The 20414-nt window shown below is 36.6% G+C and overlaps 1 protein-coding gene across 6 annotated transcripts in view; it reads left to right on the top strand.

Annotated features, from left to right (window-relative positions):
• The window catches only part of LOC149846942 (putative cyclic nucleotide-gated ion channel 20, chloroplastic), a 206395-nt gene that overhangs the window by 141989 nt on the left and 43992 nt on the right, over nt 1-20414 (top strand). For 5 of the 6 annotated variants that reach the window (XM_089996678.1, XM_089996676.1, XM_089996673.1 and 2 more), the window contains 2 exons: nt 9133-9210; nt 16636-16765. In XM_089996678.1, coding sequence (XP_089852804.1) covers nt 9133-9210; nt 16636-16765 — 208 coding nt within the window. The remainder of the gene's footprint in view (nt 1-9132; nt 9211-16635; nt 16766-20414) is intronic. The other variant, XM_089996677.1, reaches the window with a different exon arrangement.

Below are 20414 nucleotides of genomic sequence, written 5' to 3'. Positions count from 1 at the left end.
ATCCTACAATGTTAGTGCTTAATTGGTGGCGTTTTTATGGTGGTGATACACCGGAGTTGAGAGCATTAGCCATTAAGGTTTTATCTCAACCTATTAGCACATCTTCTGCAGAAAGAGTGTGGAGCACCTATAGTTACATTCACAATGTTAAAAGAAATAGGCTCAATGAAGATCGTGTTGATACCTTGTGTATATTCATTCCAATATTCGATTGATTGACATATATAATTAAACTGTGTTGTACTTTTGTTTTGGTATTTTTTGTTCTCTTTTTCTATCATTGATTGTTTATTAGCATTCATATTTTATATTCTTGTTATAAAAGGTGCAACAATCGCTATAAAGAAGGGCCTAGTCGAAAATGGGATATCAATCCAGAACTTTTTATTGTAGAAAAAAATACGTTGAGATTAGAGGATATGCGATTGACAGATTTGGATGATAGTGCACAACAATCAAGCACTATTTCCAAATCCAAACATAAAGATGCACAACCAAGAGCTCCATTACCTCCAATAATTATACGTACAAATGAAGTTGAAGATGATACAAATCAATCCATCAGAGCTAGTAGAACTGCAGATACACAAGAGCGACCATCAGTTCCTCATGGTCGGATTGATCGTTTCTTTAGCCGGAGACCTAGGCAAGGTATGTTGATATTGTGTTTTTTATATTTTAAATTATGGTTTTTGAACATTTTAATTTTTTAACGTATTCATTATAAGAAATAAAGGAAGGAGCAGAAGATATGGTCGTGGAGGACAAGAAGCACGTAATGATACAGAAAGTTCGCGATCTATTGCTGACTTAAAGGGGAAGAGAAAGATGACAGATTAATGAACTCTTGAATTATTATTATTTTTTTTATGATGTAGTTGAAGTAGTCCAACTTAAAAACTTTTATATTACTTTTTTGTCATGGTCTTGTAATCTTTTTTTGGTATACTTTTATTTTGAATCTTGCGTAATTAAGTGAAGTAGTGGATTATGTTAATTTTAAGTTTAGAGTTTGAAACTTTGTAACTTATAATTTACAATTTAGAAATTTATAGCTTAAAAATTTAACCATATCTCTATGTAATCTTTGAGTTTATTGATTTCTCATTTTCTATGTTGCAGAGATGACAAGATTTATAACATCAAATAACAAGTCATTTGATTCTTTCGTTGAAAAAGGTACGCTTTTTAATCAAATTTATTTGTTTTTTTAATGCATTATTTAGTGTTTGCATGCATTTGTTAAATAGTTGCAACAAGAGTGTGAATTATGATCTTCTTTTGATGTATAATTTTTTAAATTCTTGACAGTTGCAATATGATGCATTTGTTAGATAATTACAACTTATATTATTTATTGTCTATATACATGTTTTATTTTGTCAATGATGACATAAATCTTAGTTTTTGATAAAATAAAAATATATAATTACATTTTCGCTTCCCTTTTGATTCTTATTCGCTTCCCTTTCGCTTCTCACTTGAATCCTATGTCGCTTCCTTCTTCGCTTCTTAGGTAGCTTTCGAGACGCTTCCTAGGTCGCTTCCGAGACGCTTTCTGGTTCGCTCCTAAGTCGTCCCGCGCTTCCCGCTTCCTAAAATTTTAGAAGTGCTTCGCTTCCCGCTTCCTCGACTGGCAACTCTGATCTAGTGTTTCTATATCTTTTATTTTCAAAAAAGTTTCATCGGCCGTAGATATACAAGATATTTTTGAATTTGTGCATATATCGGTTAAAGCATTTTTATGAGGAGTCATATGAAAAGATGCTTCGGAATCTAGAATCCAAAAATACGTACCGGGTGGTGATGTAGAGGTAATGATGGTACTCAATGTAGAGGAGGTAGCCTTGAGTATTTGTTGAAGAGCCATGGATATTTGACCAAGAGTTTCTTTGAGATCCCCGCTCTTGCCTTCATCTTCCTTTTTTGTAATGGATTCTTCAACGAAAGCCACCTTAGGCAAGCGGGTTTAATTTGACCCGACTCATCTCAATGATGACACACAATCATCTTTCTACCTCTATTATAGTTTCCTTGTTTTCCAAAATGTGGTGGTTTGTATGTTTTGACATTGTTGCCAGGTTTAGACATGGCAAGGACTTTGTCTACTTTTTTACTTATGCCAAGCCGTGTTTCTTCTTGAGTAATTTTGGCAATGACATGTTACAAAGGAGGAAGAGTGGATCTATTGTAACGACCCCAAATTATACCCTTTGAAAATGCAAAATATTTTTTTTTCTAAGAGTTGCGAAAACCTTCCCAGAGATCTGGGGTCCTCACAGTTCCAATTTTCATTGGATAGCCCAAACACCACAAACGAAGTTGCAACCATCATCCATAATCAACCAACTAAAACTCTTTTATTAATAAACCAATAAGAGTCTCATACACAACTCAAAAGTGAAGTAACAACTGCAAAAATTAAAAAGAACTAAAAGCAAAAATAGAGTCACTCTGTCCCCTGCTGAAGCTAACAAACCCAAGTATGACTCTCATCCATCCCCAGTAGTCAGTCCAGCCTCACTGTTCACCATGTCTTGTGAAAAACCAACAGTAGGGTGTGAGAACCGAAATTCTGAGCGTAGCTACTTCTAAAGAAACCAGGTGAGACAAAGAACATGGATAAGATTTCATGCAATGATTTGAGTGAGTGCAGATATAAAATTTGCAGCATTCAAATATCCATACCTACCAACAATTTCATATGCTCACCAGTTAAGAACAGTAAAACAGTATCATATATCAAGAACTAAATAACCAAACCTTGCAACATGATTTCAAGAAGTAAATCATATGCTACCACCAAATCATGTCATGATATAGAGAATGATTCAAATATGCATGATCTAATGCATAACAGGAAAATGCATGATTATGTGCAATGCATGATTTCTTCTGTTATTTTTCATTTGAGTTTCATCTTTCCATATGCATGCCCTATTAAATGCACACAGCTTTAAGTTCCTCTTTTTAATTACCGTTGCCCGCGGATACACCAAACGGGTACAATCCCCGAGGTCAAGTAGGTTCCCAAGATAGTTTAACACACAATTTGTATTTTATTACTGGGTTCCAACTTAGCCCTCGACCGAATCACCTTCGGAACATTAAACCTCTACATCTAATGTCGGAGACACAAGAGACACCCCACGCTCACATGTGACACTTCCTTGGTACCATAAACAACAGTTGTGTCAAACACACCACTCCCGGGTAATGTGATGGACTCTCCCTAAAACCGTGGCTAGGAGAAATAACCTCAATATCGGGTTCAGGGGACAAAAATTAAAGCACACAAAGTTTTTGTATCCTCACAGTCTCCTCAAGACCGGATATCTAAGATTCTTATACTCCAGATGAGATATCTCATAATGTATATTACACTGTTCTTATTATATTTTTATTAAAGTTAATTCTTTAAGTTTGCAACACCATATGCAAAAGTAAAGTGAAAACCCGCATCCTTCCTTGCGGGGACCCATTCGGGATTCCAGCCCGTATAAACCACTAGAACAGTGTAGTAATGTGCCAAACCATCTTATGTGGTTCAAGTGATGCAGTTAAAAACATATGTGAAAGCAAACCAAACCCACAGCTCTCCAGGTCGGTGATGGTCCATTTAGGCCATCGATGCACCACATAATAAAACCAAATTAGTGTTTCATTCATAACACTAGGCCAAAGTGCCAAAAGCATGTGCACTCATGAAATCATAAACCCAAACATATGCATGTCATTGCTCATTCATATGCATTTCCACTATGTGTGTGTTACCTACATCACATACGGGTATTAACCAATCCATGGTTTCCTTAAGTGTGTGAGTGTACATGTACCATTTCACATATTAATCAAGCATACATGTTCAAGAAGAATTACTAATAACTGAATCATGCTCACACTCATGAGTACCATAATCATAACAATAACAGTTACATAACCTTCTTAGAATTAACATTCCAACTTGTTCTTGACACATAGATAGGTGTGTGTAGGTTTCAAGGTTTTCCTTTATTAATATCAGAATTTAAATCATACACAATATTTATAAATTCTGGAACATATTTTCATTAAACCTGATTCATATCAGTCAATTGAAATCATAAACATCCATGGCAACCAATATACCAACCTTTAAATCACTCAGAATTTTGAACAAGAATATAATGTTCAACTAGAGACAACAAGGCAATTCACAGTATGTATTAAATTCAGTTTTATGTGTCCATCCTTCTTGAACCGGGTATGATGACCCCATATTTTACATGACCGAAAATTTCAAATATGACTCAATAATCCACACTGCAAGCCACACTCAAGAACCAGCTTGAGATACCTTAAAGTAATTCATGTGTATAGGCATTATGTACTGAAATGACAGTGGGTGCTTATGCAAGCAGCAATAGTAAAGACAATTAGTAAAAATTTTCTGTTTCTTTTAGGACACACACTCAGCATGCAGATTCCACCCAAATTTCAAGATCATACAATAAGTCCCAAAATACCCTATCCTTTCCCTAATGGAAATAACAACTTGAACGAGGATCAGAAATCACGTTTTCCACAGTAAAATACAATAATTTCCATGCATCAGCATTACTATCAACCTATCATGATGAGTATGATTAATAAAGAATCAACCATTATGAGTGCAAATACATGCCTACACAGAAGGAAGTGTTACATATATAAGTTAAGAGAACCTGTGACAAGAATTTTAAAACAGCATATGTACATATCTTGTACAAGTGGAAAGAAAATATACTTTTATATATATATATATATATATAATTTTTGCTCCATCCCACTCCATACCCAGCCGATCCATGTCGGCTGAGTCTGACAGCGCTTTCACAGGTCTAATCACCATCAGAGTGATCCTTTTGTATGCATAAAAACAAGCTTGCTTATGACCAGAATTGTCGATCCTTCCGTAACAGGCTTCACTCAGGAGAGATACAGAATATCATGTATCAGCCCACCGTGATCTCAGCCCAAGAACAAAAGAAACACGCAGCCCCACCTGACAGGGATGCCCATTTTAAAATCCTAAGCAGAAATCAGTCTGGACTGGATCATAACAGTCTAACTTAGGGACACGTTCGACACCCTCCCTCCTTCAACAAAGAAAACCACTACAACTGATGTCCCTGACATGAATCAGATCTAGAAGTACGATTCCAAACCAAGAACATAATTCCAAGAATACGATACCCAAAACAAATATTTAATTTAAATAGCAACCAAAACCACAACAAGAAAACCATCAGTTTCCCTCTTTTGTAAATTCATTTACTTGCACAATAATCTCCTTTTTATCACAAATCGACCCCACTCTTCCGCATTTGGTTTATCGAGTCCAAAATAGGAAACCCCCAAATTTTTTTTTTATTTATCATGGCAGCCGAATCCCCCTTTCAGTAAATGAATGTGGATCTAATCAAAGAACACGATTCCAAACCCAAATTAAGACAACAGATTTAATTTTTAAATAGAAACCAAGATTTCAATCAAGAAAGAAAATCAGTAGGATTCGTTGGCATACACAGTTTTTTCCCTCTTTAAAAAGGGGAAATCGATCTAAGGAGAGTGATCCATGGTTCACCCCCATGATTCTTGAGAAAAAGAATAACCCTAAGAAGGGGTTCCCAAGAACCCATCTCTAATCAAAGTACGAAATCGAACCCATGTTCGATTCCTCACCCATTTTCAGAGAAGAACCATACCTTTCTCCGATGATCGAAGGCTGGAGACGCGAAGGCAGAGCTGCTGGTGTCGCTCCTCACTGCAACCGTGGCAGGTGGACTCGACTGTTGTTTGCCGCAGGTTTTCCGGCGATCGGAACCCTTTTCTCCCTCTTGCGCACACAGACAGAGAGAGATAGAGAGAGAGACGGGGGAAGTGAGAGACTGAGTGTAGAGGGCAAGAACCCCCTCTCCACTCCCCCTTTATCGGCTAACCTCCTACCCTCTTGCTGAGAGGCACGGGGTCGGTTACGCCCTGCGTAACCCCCCCCCCCCCCCCTCTGCCCCTTTCTTGATTTTGTTACAGGCTTATCGGGCAACCCTTATCGGGTTGCCCCTTTTCTTTCCTCTTATACCCGTTACATCGGGTGTGGCCCAGGTCCGGACCCGAGACCCGGTAACCGACCCCGAGTGGGGTTCGTGCTTTACCCCTACCATATAGATCCACAAGTTGGATCCGGATGGATCCGACTGTGGATCCTCGTATTAGGTTTATATATACATATATATGTATTTATTTTCTTTAAATATTAGTTTTATTATAAATGTGGATATAAAGACCACCTTATGGGTCCTTGATCCACATGTTGGATCCATTTGGGTCCAATCACGGATCCAACCCTAAATACTTAGTTTTTATACTTATTATTATTCCCAAAAAAATAATTTTATTTATGATTATACACATATATATATTAAAATATATATATATATATATAGGTATATGGATCCGGTATGTGGATCCCAGACCCATCTACGCACCCCTTTTAAATAATTATTCCTCGAATTATTTAATTAATTAAAAATTATTATATTTATACATACATATCAAATTTATGAGGTAAATTTATTCGAAAAATCCCTTTATGGGTCCTGGATTTGAAATTTGGATCCCAGGCCCAAATCCCTCTGTTATGAAATATATATTATAATATGTTTAAATAAATGCCTAAAAATTATAGTTATTACATCTATGAAGGAATGATAATCTTATTTGTTCAAATTCGGGACGAAGCCCAAATAAAAATTGAAATAATATTTCTTGTTCCATTTGCTTTTGTCTAAGTTCAACATCCTCCTAGCCACCCATTTAGGCTCCAAGAGAGTCTATTCATCCCATAGAGGATTTAGAGCACTATAATAGTCTTGAGTGCTCAAATCCACTTGCTTAGTGGTTCTTACCTTTTCTTGTAAGAAGTCGGCTCTTGCAAGGTCTTTTTGGGTATACATACCCTTTATAAAGAACCAAGCCTTATTGGCTCGGCGAAATTTAATTATGTTTGCACATACCTTGAGTTCAATGTTATTTATAAACCACGCAAGGATTTTTGCGTGATTGCTCTCCCAATCCTCCACCTTTCTTTGATGTTCGTTAATTGCTTTGAGGCGAACATCTCCCTCAAGAGCTTTTTCTTGATCTCCTTTGATCTTGGTGAGCTTTAGTTGGGGTTCCAGAATAGAACCCATTACATAACCCCAAAGTTTCTTTCTTTTGAGATTATTTTTCATTGCTGATGCCCACATCATGTAGTTTTTGCCATTAAGCTTGAAGGATAGGTCGATTTTGGATTCTATTGCACTAACAAAGTATGAGAGGAAGAATGAAGAGGAATGTCATGCTTTCAACTTTCAAGAATCGTATGGCTCTAATACCATGTAATGAAGTATGCAGAAATACAAAGAATGCTTAAAGCATTCACAATGTCCTACAATGGACAAATACAAGAGAGAAGATAAGAGAGAAGTCCACTATGGGACAATACAATAAACCTTTAAAAGGCAACAAATAAAAATAATAAGAGATTTATTAGAGAGGAGCTCTAAGGCTTTAGGAATACAAGGGGGAGTCACCCTTATTTATACACAAAATGAAAAGCCAAAAAGGAGAACCATTCGGGGCTCCCCATAGAGACGTTGGGGGTCCCAACGGCTCTATGTGGGGCCCCTCGTGCGTGAACTAAAAAGTATTTTAAAAAAGAAAAATACAAAAAATAAAAAGAAGAAAAATAACCAAATTATTAAATAGTTGTTTCTACAACAACTATGTAAAATAACAAAAATACCCCTATCAGGTATTTCACACACACACACACACACACACACACACACACACACACATATATATATATATATATATATATATATATTAACAATTGCATCTTGTTGTTGTGCTTAGGATTATTTGTTATGAGAGAGACCCTATGCACTAAGAGATCTTCCTATCATCTTTATACACAGACCATAGAGCCTTTTGTGATTCAGACTTTGGAGGATCGACTCAAGATCGTCTCTCTACTACAAAGTTTTATGTTTTTCTTTGGAGCTCTTTGGTTTCTTGGAAGAGCAAAAAACAACAATGAGTTGTTTTAGCCACAACTGAGGCAGGGTATAGAGCTATGACTCAGGTTATAGCTGAAGTTATTTAGATAAGATGGCTTCTGATGGAGCTAGGTGTTTCAGTTTGTGGAAGAACCTCGTTGTATTGTGACAAGATGAGTGTCATTCACATTGTAAAGAAAACAGAGTTCCATGAAAGAACAAAGCACATTAAGATAGATTGTCACTTTACTAGGAAGGGATATGAAGATAAGATTATATCTTTGGAGTATATAAGCTCAAAGGAGCAAATCACAAACATTTTCACTGTCTTTCCCCATTACACTTTCATTCATTTCTTTCCAATCTTGGGATGCTCTTGCTTGCATCATCTCATGTTTGAGGGAGAGTGTTGGAAAATATAATGTGTTCTACTAGTGAACATGTTACACCTTTTGTAGGTACCATTATTTATATGGGTATTCTTGTATTTTGTCTTAGTGTTAGAGTCAACTATTTTTTGTCTTGTAGTGCCTTAAGATGGCTTCCCTTTTATTGTTGTAACTATTCTTTTGATAGGGAATGAAGTTTCTTCCTCCATTGTTCTCTCTCTTCTGTGCCTCTTTCTAGCTTTGATAACAACAAAATACACAAAGAAATTTACATATTATATGTAATATGCATAACATATTACATGTAACATGTATTATAAAGAAATATACAAAAAAAAGAATATACATATATATACCTATACGTATATGCACATGCACACACGCACACATACATACGTATGTATATATATGTATATAAACAAATACAAAAATATACATGATAATTGAATACAAATGTCATTTCATAGCATGCTATTTGTATAAAGATGACATCATGGTCTTTAGCATAATTGGTCGCATTGTTTTATTGTCACATGATATTGATACGAGGGATTAGAAAGGAGCCAATGACCTACAAATTTGTCTACAATTTCATGTTCCCGCTTCTGTTTAGTAGATCTGCCTATTTTCCTTTTCCTCAAAGAGTTAACCAGTCTGTTGACATTGAGTTGTTTTTCAAGGAGACTGGAAATGCAACTCAGGCGTCGTGATGTGGAACAATGGATGAGGCATCGCCGCTTGCCAGAGGAATTGCGGAGGTACATGCTGGCCTTTAACAAATTGATATTTTATGTTGGTCAATAGATCAAAATTAGGTTTCCTTCTTTTCATATGGCTATTCATTTGCAAATCACTTCTTTTGTATCCCAAATGCCTATAAGAGTCATTGTTTTATACCTTTAAGACTTTAATATGCTATAAATCCAATTGTATTCACAGATGATCTGTTGCTCATATTTTGCAATGTGTTTATAATTTGGGATGTGATTTTTTCTCTTTTTGGGATAGGCAAGCTGGGGGCTAACCTCCGTGGAGTTCAAACTCCAGACACCTTGGTTGTGATACTTAGTCCTCACCATCAAGCTATCTCATTTGACCCCTTTAGGGACATGATTGCTATTGTATTTATTGGTGTGAATTGTTTTACATAGCCTGTTTGGGTTTTATCTGCTTCTTCACATAAAGCATTACACTTATATTCCTAATCTATGTAACACAGACTCTTCTAACAGGACACCGCACCCACGTCACACCCTCATCCATGCGGGTACGACACTTGGACGCGGCTTCCTTTGTGTAAGGTGAAGTCAACCACACTAAGGTCCATTTCTGTCCAAAGTAGATTCAATTAACCCTAACCAAGTTCAGTTTTATCTATCTATCTATCTATATATATATACATACACAATAGTGTTAACTTAAAACTGTTAAAAATTATATATATATATATATATATATCCTTCCTGCACCCTTGCACCAAGTTTTTTAAAGTGCTGCATCGCCGCATCTGCATTTGCACCCACACCTATGTGACATAGTTTCTAATTAAACTCCCCGTCTTGGTATACTTACTGGAAAGAAGATGCAAGAATGCAAAACTCAAAAAATTTCAACTGTTGATGGGGCTTGAAATGCTCTTTTACCATATATTGACCTGATATAGTAAAACAAGTGTAATATTTTGGTATTTTCTCGTCTTAAGTTTGTATATTTTTCAAGATTTGTGGATGCAGTTGTAACACCCAAAAAATTTAACCCAATTTTTTAGAGGATTTTTTTTTAATAGCAGAAACAACTATTTCATTGGGTTAAGCATTCAGATGCATTACAAGAGTGTTCAAGCAACATCATTTATTTTATTCTAAATACATAATGACATCAGAGTTTCTAAATAACAAGAATAATAATAAATTAAAATTTAATCTGAGATTGTTTCGGAAACACAATAAATCAAATATCTTGATCAGCACCCCATCCCGCAGCCGCTCATGATATTCTATTCTTCACCTGAAAAATGGTAAATTTATAGGAATTAGACTACAACTGTCTAAGTATGTAATTACTGTGAATTTGACAAATATACTAAGTAAGAAGTATGCAAGGGGGTTTGTTTAATTACAAATAATAAGGCATGACACTAAGCATAGCATGAGAATCTGAACATGACTAAACTACTCCACGTTACAACAAACAACAACAACTACGCCTTCATCCCAAAATAATAGGGGTCGGCGATATGAACCAAAAAAGAAAATCATTATGGGTCTTCCATATGAATCCTTCTCCTCCAATCATTTCTATCCAATGCCATGTCCTTGGTGAGGTTCAAAGCATTCATATCCTTTCCTATCACCTCCATCCATGTCTTCCTAGGCCTACCCCGACCTCTATTAACTAATATATTTTCCCATTTCTCCATCCTTCTAACTTGAGCATCATTAGGCCTTTGCCGAATATGTCCAAACCACCGTAAACGATTCTCTCTCATCTTATTTTCAATGGGTGCAACGCCTACCTTCTTGCGTATCTCCTCGTTCCGAATCTTATCTTTTATTGTATTTCCACACATCCATCTCAACATACGCATCTCAGCTACACTCATTTTTTGAATATGATGTCTCTTGGCAGCTCAACATTCCGTACCATATAGTAAAGCAGGCCTAATAGTCGTCCTATAAAACTTTCCCTTCAACCGCAATGGCATTCTACGATCGCACAACACTCCAGTTGCACTTATCCATTTCATCCACCCAACCTTTATCCTATGATTTACATCTCCATCAATTTCTCCATACTTTTGAATGATAGATCCCAAATATTTGAAACAATCATCCACCGGTATTTCTTGCTCACCAAGCTTCACTACACTCTCATCATTATTTCGTTGCTTACTAAACCGACATTCCATGTATTCTGTCTTACTCTTACTCAACTTAAAACCTCTTGCTTCCAATGTCTGTCTCCATAATTCTAACTTAGCATTAACCCCAGCTCTAGTCTCATCAATCAAAACAATATCATCAGCAAACAACATACACCACGGCACATTTTCTTGAATTGAACTCGTAAGCTCATCCATCACTATTGCAAAAAGGAAAGGGCTTAAAGCAGATCCTTGATGTAACCCAACCGTTATAGGAAAATTGATTGTCACCCCTCCACAAGTGCGGACATTGGTTACTACTCCTTCATACATATCTTTAATTATTTTAATGTACTTGAGAGAAATACCTTTCTTCATCATTGTCCACCAGAGAACGTCCCTAGGTACTCTATCGTATGCCTTCTCTAAATCAATAAAAACCATATGCAAATCTTTATTCCTCTCTCTATTTCTCTCGATAAGTTGTCTAAGAAGATGTATAGCTTCCATAGTTGATCTTCCAGGCATAAAACCAAATTGATTCTCCGATATCATGACAACCTTCCTCAACCTAGACTCAATCACCCTCTCCCAAAGTTTCATAGTATGACTCATGAGTTTTATACCACGATAGTTTGTGCAATCTTGTATATCACCCTTATTTTTATATAGAGGCACCAAAGTACTCTTCCTCCACTCATTAGGCATCTTATTTGTCCTCCAAATCTTGTTAAAAAGATTTGTCAACCATTCTAAACCTTTCTCTCCCAAGCATTTCCAAGCCTCGATAGGTATACCATCTGGGCCAACTGCCCTTCTTGATTTCATTTTCTTCAAAGCCTCTGCAATTTCTTTCTTTTGAATCTTGCGCATGAAGTCACGATTCATCTCATGAAAAGGAATGGAAAAGTCTCCAAGATCCTGAGCATGACTTTCATTAAATAGCTTATCAAAATAATCTTTCCATCTCTCCTTAATCTCCTCATCTTTGACTAAAACCCTTTGCGTTTCATCTTTGATACATCTAACCATACCCAGATCCCTCGATTTCCTATCTCTCATTTTTGCAATCCTATAAATATCCTTTTCACCCTCTTTGGTATCCAACTTGTCATAAACCTCCTTATATACCTTATCCCTCGCGTTCCGAACTACTTTTTTAGCTTCCTTCTTTGCTATCATATACTTCTCCAAATTCTCATTATCACGACTTTTACTTAGATTTCTATAACACTCTCTTTTAACCTTAATAGCTAATTTGACATCCTCGTTCCACCACGATGTATCCTTACCTAGCGGTGCACCGCCTTTAGACTCACCCAATACCTCCTTAGCCACCTTTCTCATGCCACCCGCTATCTTATTCCACATAGATTCTGAATCCTCCTCGAGACACCAATCAACTTCCTTAACTACCCGCTCTACAAACATTCCTTGTTTAGCTCCTTTCAGTGCCCACCACTTAATTCTAGGATCTATCCTATGTCTATCCCTTTTGCGGCATTGTCTAATTCTAAGATCTAAAATTAAGACTCTATGTTGTGTAGCTACACTTTCTCTCGGTATAACCTTACAATCGATGCAACAACCCCTATCTCTCTTTCTAAGTAGGAAAAAATCTATCTAACTCGTATTAACCCCACTTTTAAATGTTACTAGGTGAGACTCCCTCTTCCTAAACCAAGTGTTTGCTAAGATCATATCATAGGACAAACCAAAATCTAAAATCCTTTCTCCACTATCGTTTCTTTCTCCTATACCATAGCCTCCATGGATACTCTCAAATCCATCCCTACTAATGCCTACATGCCCATTAAGGTCACCGCCGATGAAAAGCCTTTCTCCATAAGATATCCCTTGTACTACTTCATCTAAATCTTCCCAAAATTAACCGCCGATGAAAACCAAACTACTCCACGTTGCCGATTTAATTTTCTAACTAGTATATATGAGCACTAACAGGATCAAATCAACAATCACAGGAATAAAGAATTTAATTCATGCTAAGTTAACTAATGACTGGTAAAAATGCAAAGTAAATAACATGAACTGAAGTATTACCGCAACAACCTCTAGAATCTAACTAACATATGTGAACAATAGCAGGCTCAAATCAAACTCACAAACATACTAAATTTATTTTATGCTAATTTAAATAATCACATGCTAAAAGTAACTATTAACATGTTAAAGTGCAAATCTGCCAACTCTTTGCTCAACTGATGTACAAAAGATGTTTTTAGTTAGTGTTTTTCTTTAATTATCTCGCGGGTACACGCGGGCTAAGGCAACCATTCAAGAAGAGAACATTCGGGGATTTATTATGCATTGGTGTTTTATTAACCCGAACATTCTAACTGAAACTATAAATCCTAAGAGAGCGGCTAGTGACTGAGAAAACCTCTTAAAGGCCCAAAACCAAAACATGATGCATCCTTAACTTCTGCAAAAGAACATGGAGCTATCACCTAGGACAAATTTGGTAGTCCGAGTCCCCTAACTTCGAGAACTAGGGACCAACGAGCCGCTGTCGCTCGAAACCATAACACATGTCCTCAAAGTGTTGTACCATCTACCCTCTCCAAGGTAAGCTCGAATCTGAGTGGGTTACTCTTTTTATTTATTTATTTTTTATTCTGAAGTACATGAGTATTCCATCAAAATTAATTTCCTACTACCATAATAGTAGATCCCCAACCTTTATTATCTTACAAAGGTGTACAATCCAATTTTTTCTCTATTTGATTGCACAGACCCACTCAGAGTGCTCCGGTACCTTTAAACCAGTCAGGCTAATAAAATTTAAATTTAAGTTTCTCACCAGTGTTATTGACATTGAGTGCAAGCTCATCAACCCAAGTACCCACATCAGGTACCCAACCCGAAGCCGGCAGTGATTCATTAGGTCAAAGCAACAGCAGAATGCAATCAAGGTACAAAGCAGCCGAAAGAATCCGCAGAGTTCGATTCAGCTCTTCAAGAATTACTAAAATTTGCATCAATTCAAAAACAAGATGAGCCATCATCCTTAGTTCAAGATCCAACTGAGGATATCAATATCGGATCAGAAGATCCTAAAATTCTCAAGATCGACAGCAGTTTGAGCCCGGAAGAGAAACAAAGGCTCACAAGTTTTCTCTAACAATATGAAGAAGTGTTTGCATGGACTTATGAAGACATGTCAGGTCTGGATACCAAATTGGTTGAGCATCGCCTCGTCCTAAAACCATATGTCAAGCCAGTTAAACAGAAGTTAAGAAAGATAGATCCTTGAGTGGAACAACAAGTTAAGTGACAGATAAAGAGTCCTTTCTCAGAGCTTGGAACTCTCTTTTCAAAAGTAAAATTCTGGCCTTTGAGATCTGAGAGTATGTCTGTGCCAATGCCTGCCATAGCTCTATGGCCGAGCACTCGTCTGGAATAGCTACTAATACCTTCTGGGACATAGTAGAGGTAATGTAAGCCATAACTGCCTGATCTTTTCTTCTCCACGCCACAAAATCTGAATTACGAATCAATTGGCTGGAAACCTCCCATTTATCATCTCGTTCCTCTTGCAAAACAAATTCTGGTGGGTCATGAACTGTCCCATTAAGGTGTCTAGAGAGATCCAAACTTAATCTGAAAGGTGGATCCGAGGCCCATAACACATAAATTATACAAATTTACGCATAAAATTTGTGGTTATTACATGGATCCTACCTCGACCAGAACCTAATTGATATGGGTCTTGGAATGGGTCTAGATCCATATTAACTTGGATCAAATAGAGCGAATCCAGTCCGATCTAATCCTGAAAATGGCAAAAATAGAGGTGCGTGATTTTTGAAAAACGCAATTTTTGGGCCAACCGTAACTCGATTTTAACAAAATAGGGCACCAACGTGCTCAAAATTACGAGACACATCTAACGGTATAAATACCTGATTTTCACTTCTGAAATTCGCCTGAATTTCACTCTATTTTTGCTCGAATTTAAAGGTTAAAAACGAAAATTTTCTCAAACTTTAAATGGGCTCATCTAGGTCTTGTCAGTGAGCTCTAGGCCACGCCCAGACTCAGTTGATGTCACCTATATTTAAAGATATTTTCCCACAATTTTATCATTTTCATTAAACACTTAGTTTAAAATTCAAAATTTTGAATTTAAAAATCATGAAAAAATACGCGATATTACATCAATAGTTAGGTCAAGTTGGTCAAGGTTAGAACCCGGTAAATAAATATGTTCAGAACTAGGCCTGACCCATCCAAAACTTAGGTGCGTTTTAATCATATTCCAATCTTAGGTTTGTTCTTGATTATCACCAAGACTTTAGGTGTGTTTTTAAAAATTTCTTCAAAAAGAAAAATATAAATTTTTGAGAGTTAATCAGTGACTTTATCCTATTAATTCAACTTAGGTTAATGATAATACAAGTTAAATTGATGTAGATGTGTTTTTAACAATATCCAAAACCTAGGTGTGTTTTTTATTATCACCAAACGTTAGGTGCATTTTTTAAACTTCCCTGTAGTTTACTGAATAATGTTTCAGTTACATGGCTATAGAAACCAGCAGAATCAACATGAGGCATCTTTATTTTATCACTTTCAAATAGATGATCATGTCTGCATCATCATATCTTACAAACTTCACAAAAGCTAATTCCGTGGCAATTACAGTCACATGCATACTGGGACTCTTTCGTATTTTTTAATACAAATTGATCGATGATGATCAGCTTTCAAAAGGTTCATCTGATGCAAATTTGAAATGCATTAGTATAATTATAAAACAAGGGTGGCAGGTTAGTATCATTATTAAGAACATTGAACAAGCCTGCTTCATGCAAGATGCAGTTATTGTTTAAGTGGGGGTGATTTGTGCCTTATCCAGTTATTCAAATCCATGAGCATTGCCTAGAACTCTCTTTGGCTGTATGAATCTCTTTCTATTGACTCCAATATTTTGTTGAGCCAAATCTTCAATGGTACAAGATGATTTTTAGTATGCCTTCCAATTTCTGATCACTATATTCATATCTTCCAAATTATGAATAGACGGATCACTGTTTGAAACAGAACCATGTCCGACTTTGAACAGTCGAGAATCATCAATATGAAGAGGCTGTTTTTTGCTAAATCTTTTGCTCAACAAGGAGTTGGCAGCCATTCAAATTTCTTATTAGACTTTTCATGTTCCTTTTTTTTACCATGCACCTTCTTATGTGGGTAGAGTGTGCTGTGTACCTTTCTACTGAACCCAAAAAAAAAAATACCTGATTATATATTTTTGATTTAGCTTTGAATTCTGTCTTCTTGATTTTTTTTTCTTTAGGCGAGTCAGGCAATCTGAAAGGTTCAACTGGGCAGCAACTCGTGGTGTAAATGAAGAACAACTTCTTGAAATTTTACCAGAGGATCTCCAAAGAGAAATACGCCAGCATCTTTTTAAATTTCTCAAAAAGGTACATTCAACAACTTGGCAGTAAAAAAAATATAAATTAATATTTAGTTTGATTGCCCTTGAAGCAATACTAGTGCAACTATCTGAATGTTTCCATAATGTGTCTATGTGGGATACTGATTGCCCTGCAACATGAAAATGAAAATCTTGCCAGGAGTTTTCCCTGTATTGCAATAATAACTACTCTGCATGTAAAATTCTTATTCAGCAATTATGAACTAAATCATCTGAAAATAGTTGTTAATGGCATATTTCTTTTGATGTGTCATCTTAGCTCATATATATATATATATAAACAGTTGCTGGAATCTCTTTAACCCCTTCATCCATTCCAACACTGTTTCCCATTGAGAGCATGCCCACCTCTAGGTTTGTTGATGATCCCTGGCTACAATCCTTGGGACATCATAAGCAGTATTTGTGACTCCTACTTTTGCCACTTCGCATATGGGCTTTATATTCTCTAAGGTGCCAATCATCAGTTTGATTACATCACATTACCGCCAATGCGATTATAGTGCACGCAAGAGGCGTCTTCCCCCCAACTACGACGGGCAGATTCACATCCAATTTGACTAGCAGCCCATCATTTGGTTGGTCTTTTTGTCCTTTCACCAACGACTATAGATAGGATAGCTACTGTAACGACCCCAATCCATACCCTTTAAAAATGCAGAAATTTTTTTTATTTTTTTTTTCTAAGAGTTGCGGAAAACTTCCCAGAGACCTGGGGTCCCTACAGTTCCAATTTCAGTTGGATAACCACACACCACAAACCAACTTACATTTATCACTCATAACCAATCCACTGAACTCTTTTATTAATGAATCAATAAGAGTAATATGTTCAATGTCAAAAGTGAAATAACAACTTGCAGTAATTAAGAAGACTAAAAGAAAATAACAGTAGAGTCACTCTGTCCGTAAGTGAAGCCGTCTGAAACAAATGTGACCCTCGTATCCCCTCAGAAGCGAGTCGACTTCACTGATCACCTGTGTCTGGGAAAAACCAATAAAATGAGAGGGTCAGAAATCCGAAGAATTCTGCGTACAGGTTTCCCTAATGAATCAAATAAGAAAAAGAGCATAAATAAAATCCATGTAATATTTTGAGGGATATGGTTATAATCAATTCATAAGACAATTAACCATTCATGCAGATTTAGACATTGAACATGAGAGAACACGAAATAAGTAACATTGATCACAACTTAATCAATAAGGCAATTAAATGCAAAAGAGATCAACATCATACAACGATCAACATAAACAACCAAGTGCACAGGTAAACATGCATGAACTAATGCATAGCAAGAATATGCATGATTCATGTGCAATGCCTGAACCATTTATTATCTTTCATTTAAGTTTTCTCCTTTTCATATGCATGTCCTATTAAATGCACACAATCCTTAAGTTCCTCTTTTTAATTTATCATTGCCCGCGGATACACCAAACGGGTACAATCCTCAAGGTCAAGTAGGGTTCCCGGGGTAACTTCACACACAATTTGTATTTTATTACCGGGTTCCAAACTTTGCCCTCGACCGATATCAAGAAACAGCACCATCCATCGGAACCTTGGAAAACAGCATCCAAAGTCGAGGACACCAGGGAAAACAGCATCCACTGGCGCCACTTTCTTGGTATACCAAAACAAACTCACAGCTATGACTAACACACCACTCCCGGGTAAAGTGGCGGATTCTCCCTAAAACCGTGGCCAGGAGAAGAACCTCAATATCGGGTTCAGGGGCAACAAAACGCACACAGAGTTTTTGTATCCTCACGGTTTCCCCTAAACCGCAATATCCAAGATTCCCACGCTAAAGCAGGGACATCAAGGAGAAGGTGAATTACACTGTTCTTTACTTTCTTTTATCTGGTTATTAATTCATTTCTTTTACATTTGCAAAATTTACATGCAGAATTAATAACATAAGCTTGCACATCAGCATGCTAAGCTTTTCACGGGACCACAGCCCGTGACAACATAGAACAGTGCGGTAAAACAACAATATCGCATTTGATTTGTTGCAATGCATCAAAATAATTAAAACGGAGAACAACTAGTTCTCGAGGCTCACCCAGCCCCTGATGATTCAATTTGATCATCACTGCCTTTATAAGCAAAAATCATAAAGAGTGTGCCACTTATGCATTCTTTTCACATGCTTTTTAATGCGCATTCATGTATGCAAGTTGTGCATGAAACAATAATTTCATAAGCATAAGCATAAATTCACACACCCACATTATATGCATGTTTTCATGACATGCACGTACTCGTGTCAAATGCAAGAGTTCATTCATCAATCGATCCAATTAAAACATACGAACAACCATGCTATTTTGATCTTGCAACCACACCTAAATTCCATATATGTGCACGCACAAGTAAGCTTGCTTGCAACAACAATTTCGCATAAGTATCACACAACAAGTTTAATTAAGCCCCATACACTTAGCATGATTTGTAGTATTCGCATGCATAGCCTAACCGATTTATTTTCATAAACAAAAATCTGGGTCTGTCGATACCAAACTGCATATATATTATATATATATATATATATATATATATAATATATATATATTTGAAAGGGAGACTGATCCAGCACCCAGCCCTATGAAAGTAACCAAGCAATGGTACCTAAATCAAGCGTAACAATTTAAACTTAAGCATGTTAGCATTCCCATTCACCTGTATGCGAGGAGCAAAGTCTAATACGATTGGCCACTCTCCTAACATTAACGTACTAGGCTGAACTTCCATATGAGCCATACTATTCATGAACCAAGATTCAATCAACCGGACATTTGTCCACAAGCCTGGACAATCAAGGAAAATAGCATTCAGCCTGTTACCCCTTGAAATGTCTAGCCCAGACTCCAGCAGCCATTATCAGCCAGCTGGGATTGGCAGAGCACCAATTTATCCACTATGTGAGGGGGAACTCACAAAGTCAATACAGCTGACAGGTGATATGCAAAATTTCTGGTGACTACTTGTGTTGCGTGTAAAACCAAGAATAGCTAGAACTGAAGCGTAATAGATCGTGATGCCAAGACCCATAGTTTAACTATCGTAAGTAGTGCTAAAATATAAACCAAAATCTTAAGATGTGCACTTTCTGCTGTATCTGAAGTTTTCAAAAGACATAGAAGTGGCCAATTATAAGTGCAGACCATGTGCCTTTAGGTGGATATAAACTGACATATTCAAGATTTACAACCTAAGGCAATAATGCATAGATGATGTCTTGAATGTATAAAAGAAAGTTATACTCATAGTGCAGGAGTTTAGCAGGTATTGGGCAAGAAGATCTGTGTTTTTCTAATGCAGAGGAAAATATGATATAAGTGTACAGTATCTGTATTTTCTACTACAGGAATACGTAAAGAGTTATGCACACGAGACCCGTGCTTTCTAGTGCAGAAAAAAAACGAAAGACAGCATGATATACATACACAGGATATGTACATGAATTTGCATATACTCACACACGTCTGAATGGGTAAGTTCAGGAACCTATTTATATGGTCATGCATATAAGATCAACATGTTTATCTTTTAAACTTAAGACTAATGAATGCATAAATCCCATCTCACACACGTTTTTCCCCTAAATCGACAGATTCAATGTACT

The sequence above is a fragment of the Nuphar pumila genome, chromosome 2 (genome assembly GCF_984573655.1).
Source record: "Nuphar pumila chromosome 2, dmNupPumi1.hap1.1, whole genome shotgun sequence".
Lineage (NCBI taxonomy): Eukaryota > Viridiplantae > Streptophyta > Magnoliopsida > Nymphaeales > Nymphaeaceae > Nuphar > Nuphar pumila.
This window is presented reverse-complemented; position numbering and strand designations above follow the sequence as displayed.